This window comes from Olea europaea, unplaced genomic scaffold (assembly GCF_002742605.1).
Source record: "Olea europaea var. sylvestris unplaced genomic scaffold, O_europaea_v1 scaffold4253, whole genome shotgun sequence".
Lineage (NCBI taxonomy): Eukaryota > Viridiplantae > Streptophyta > Magnoliopsida > Lamiales > Oleaceae > Olea > Olea europaea.
In genome coordinates, this window is record NW_019262385.1 from 1 (window position 1) to 4,506 (window position 4,506).

Sequence of the window (4,506 nt, forward strand, 5' to 3'; positions counted from 1 at the left end):
TTTAATTTCTATCAAATAAAGACTAAGTGGTAAAGGACCTTGATTCATTGACCAATGAGATTGCAATGTACTTCAACGCATGGACAAAAAAAATAAGTAGCACACTGCAGCAATTTGAATAATATTGTAAACTAAAGTTTGTATTAAAAAAAAAAGAAAAAAAAGAGTCAAGAACTAAATGTTAAAAAAACACTAGTGCAAAATCAGTTAAATTTAAGAGTATTGTTATTCATCATTAGTATAAATAATGAAGTTACGATATATTTTAATGCATTGAATGAATTTTGAACCATCTCTAATGTCATTATTTTAAATTTAATTCATCCTTAAACTTTAAATGAAATTCAATTCAAAATATTTTTTTCTCAAACTATAATTTATTTCCGTATAAAGAAAAGAAAAACTCCTTCAAATGCTAATAGCGAGAGAGAGGACCTATTGGGATTCCATGAATTTCCACTCCTATTTCCACTCTCTTCCATTAATTTTCAAGTTTTTCCAATCGATGTATGGGCCAAGAAAGGCAAACCATATAAAGATTCAAAACAGAAAAGAATGATTCCAATTCAATATTCTTTCATTTTTTCTTCCCTGGTTCCATTTTTCTGGCAAATTCTTCTCCATGGATGCCAGGACATGATCTGATAAAAAACCATAGAAAAAAGTAAACGAAAAAATCCAAGTCGAAAAAGTTTCATTTTATTCTTATAAAGGCGTACAGGAAGACTTTGCGGGAATCCGTCTTCAAAAGATTTGTTTTCCTGTACGCCATATTCCTTCTCCATTTCATGCAGCCATGCACACAAATATAAAAATAATATTGTTACTTATAAGCCTGTTTTCATTTTCCACTACCATTTATGGAGCAGAAAGTAAAAACTCGAATTCATTGTTGTTGGCTTGTGGATCTGGAAATGGTGGGAAAGATTCAGATGGTCGTGCTTGGGAAACTGATAAGAAATACCTAGTGAATGGTGAAAAATCCGTGCAGACAAAGGCTGAGATCCAGGATCCTTCATTATCTTCCGAAGTACCGTACATGACAGCGAGAATTTTCACTTCTGAAACAATGTATCAACTTCCCGTTCAAAATGCGACAGCACGTACTTTGCTTCGACTGTATTTCTACCCATCTTCGTACCCGAATTTCAACATTTCCAATTCGTATTTTTCAGTAGTTGTTGGTGGAGTCATCCTCGTGAACAATTTCAGTGCTTTTTTAACTTCTGAAGCATTGTCCCAGGCTTATTTCATTAAAGAATATTTCCTGGCCCCATCAGAATTTTCCACTCTTAATGTCACCTTCAAGCCATCTGATAAACAACCCCAATCTTTTGCTTTTGTCAATGGCATTGAGGTCCTTTCAGCACCAGAACTATTCAGTACGGAACCAGAAATTGTTGGGACTGGTGAAGTCAGTGAAGACTTAACTTGGGATGCAGCCACTACAACTGTTTCACTGGATGGTATCAGCATTGAAAATTTGTACAGATTGAATGTCGGCGGGCAATATATTTCCCCAAGTAATGATTCCGGAGGCCTAATGCGTAGTTGGTACGACGACACTCCCTATTTGTTTGGCGCTAGCATAGGAGTCGCAGAAAAGGCCGATGTGCCAGTTGGGTACAAAGGCTTGCCGTCATATACTGCACCATTAGGCGTCTACTCAACATTCCGTTTTATTGGTCCTGATGCGGATATAAACAAGAATGTCAACATGACATGGAGATTCCAGGTTGATCCCAACTTCATGTACCTTGTCAGGTTGCACTGGTGTGATGCTGAAATGACGAAAACTAATGAAAGAGTTTTTGATGTATACATCAACAATCAGACTGCAGCAGATACCGTTGACTTGTTTGCCTGGCAACATTCTATTGCAAGTCCTACAACGAGGGATTATGCAATTAGAGTTACTGACAATAACGGGGATGCTGAAATATGGGTGGCGCTCCACCCAAATGTTAAAGATAGACCTCTATATTACGATGTTCTTTTGAATGGATTGGAGATATTCAAACTAAGTGATGAAAAATCAAATCTTGCAGGACCTAATCCAAAGATTTCAGATATGATGAGGAAGTATCAGGACAAACAAGCAGCAGCACCGAGGGCTTTTGCTCATAAGAGTTCCACCACTACCTCGGCCCTTGTCACTGGTGCTGCTGGCGGAGCTGCTGCTTTTGGGGTAGCGGCTGCCATTTTTCTTGTTGCCTACAAGAAGAAACAGAGAGTCCTTGGAGACACGACTAGCTGGTTACCAATGTCCTGGAATTCTAGTAATTCATCAGGGACAAAATCATCTGTTTCTGGCAAGAGTCAAGGCAGCACGACGATTTCTTCAGATGCTGCGTGTAACTGTCGCTATTTCACCTTGGCTGAAATAAAAAATGGAACTAAAAACTTCAGTGACTCTAACGTCATTGGGGTTGGTGGATTCGGGAAGGTATACAAAGGTGTAATCGATGGAGATACCCCAGTTGCAATCAAGAGATCAAACCCATCTTCAGAACAAGGAGTTAATGAATTCCAGACGGAAATCGAGATGCTTTCCAGGCTAAGGCACAGACACCTGGTTTCCCTGATAGGATTCTGCGAAGATAATAGGGAAATGATATTGGTTTACGATTATATGGGAAACGGGACTCTAAGGGAACATCTTTACAAGGGAAATAAAATCATTCTTTCCTGGAAACAGCGGCTGGAAATTTGTATCGGGGCAGCGAGGGGACTCCATTACCTCCACACGGGGGCAAAGTACACTATCATTCACAGAGATGTTAAGACAACGAACATTCTTGTTGATGACAAGTGGGTTGCTAAGGTTTCAGATTTTGGATTGTCTAAAACAGGTCCCAACATGAACAAAGGCCATGTTAGTACTGTTGTGAAAGGAAGTTTTGGATACTTGGATCCGGAATACTTTCGAAGACAACAATTGACTGAGAAATCCGATGTATACTCATTCGGGGTTGTTCTCTTTGAGGTACTCTGCGCGAGGCCTGCTTTAAATCCAAGCCTACCAAAAGAGCAGGTCAGTCTTGCCGATTGGGCTCTACGTTGTGCGAGAAACAAGACTCTAGAGGACATCGTCGACCCCGGACTAAAAGGAAAAATCACCCCAGAATGCTTGAAGAAATTCACAGAAACTGCCGAGAAATGCTTGTCGGATCATGGCGTTGACCGTCCTTCCATGGGGGATGTTCTCTGGAATCTAGAGTTCGCTCTGCAGCTGCAGGAGAATCCCGATTCAAACGTCACCACGCTTGGTAGCGACAGCAGCAGCAGCATGGATTATCAAAATGCTGAACAAATTGATCAGAACAACCTCATAGCCATGCATCGAAATACCTTAAATCTTGGAAATGACAATGATGCAAATGATTCATCAGATGATAGCTTCTCACAGATTGTCAATCCAAAGGGCCGCTGAAAATTCTCTGCACCATCTTGTATTCATGAGAATTTTAGATGTCTAACAAAACAAAATGCTACTTCGTCCGTATTTAATAATGTAAAGAAATAACATTTCCTTTTGATAAATAGAGTATATTGTTAATATGTTGTTGTTACCCGTTTTTGCTCTTGAATTATTTTAAGAGAATATGTTATCATTTTATTTATTTATTTATTGTTATTAGTATTATTTTATTATTATTATTTTTTTTTAGCCTAGTAAGGCATTGCCACAATAATCTGGATTAGAAAGCATTTTTTTTTTGTTCATTTCGTTATTTCACACGACCCGTCCCGAATCACCCTACTGGACCCGAAATGTGACGTGCGCCGATGATAGATGCTGACTAGATGTCAAATCTATCACCAAAACTGACTATGAGTTATTTCAAAAAATGCAACAAAATCAAATGCTTATGTAAAACATAATGCGATGGGTCCAAATTATTTACTTTGTACTTCATCAAAATGAGTTATAACACTCAACATATCGTGTGGCTCTCATTCCGAAATCATTAGGCTTTTCCAACTAAAAGGAATCAATTGCTACCTGTTGAAAAAAATCGTGGAAAAATATATGATTTGATAGCTCAGTGAGTGGATAAGTTTGAAAATAATTATACTTTTTCAATTTTACATTTTTATCGAAATCGAGTTCATATCATTTAATAATTCACAAAATAACATCATGTAATTATAATCAAAAGTGAAATATTCACATAAGGTCGTAAAATATCATCTCAAAATATGAAATAAATATCAGCTGATAACTATGCTATAATCTTATCACATCAAACGTGCTGAAAAATCCACCAAAAAAGTACCTTCTAACTGAAACATATAATCCGCCTCTCGGGCTAAAAACTTTCGCCACGGGCCTTTAGCCCCTCTGTGAACGAAAGTCGGTCTCAAAAACCTCTCATAATCAATTTTAGAACACGGTCAAGACCCCTAGGTGAACTATATTTACACGGTCGAGACCCCTTCATCCTCGGTCCAAGACCCCTCAGTGTAGTATAGAACACGGCCAAGGCCCCTCAGTGAATTAGA

At 38.2% G+C, this 4,506-nt stretch overlaps 1 protein-coding gene across 1 annotated transcript; it reads left to right on the forward strand.

The window, feature by feature from the left end:
* Window positions 1-612: 612 nt before the first annotated feature.
* LOC111387789 (receptor-like protein kinase ANXUR1) lies at window positions 613-3,530 on the forward strand. The gene has a single exon (XM_023012377.1). It carries the CDS (start codon window positions 797-799, stop codon window positions 3,431-3,433), a length of 2,637 nt encoding a protein of 878 aa, XP_022868145.1. The 5' UTR covers window positions 613-796; the 3' UTR covers window positions 3,434-3,530.
* Window positions 3,531-4,506: the final 976 nt, after the last annotated feature.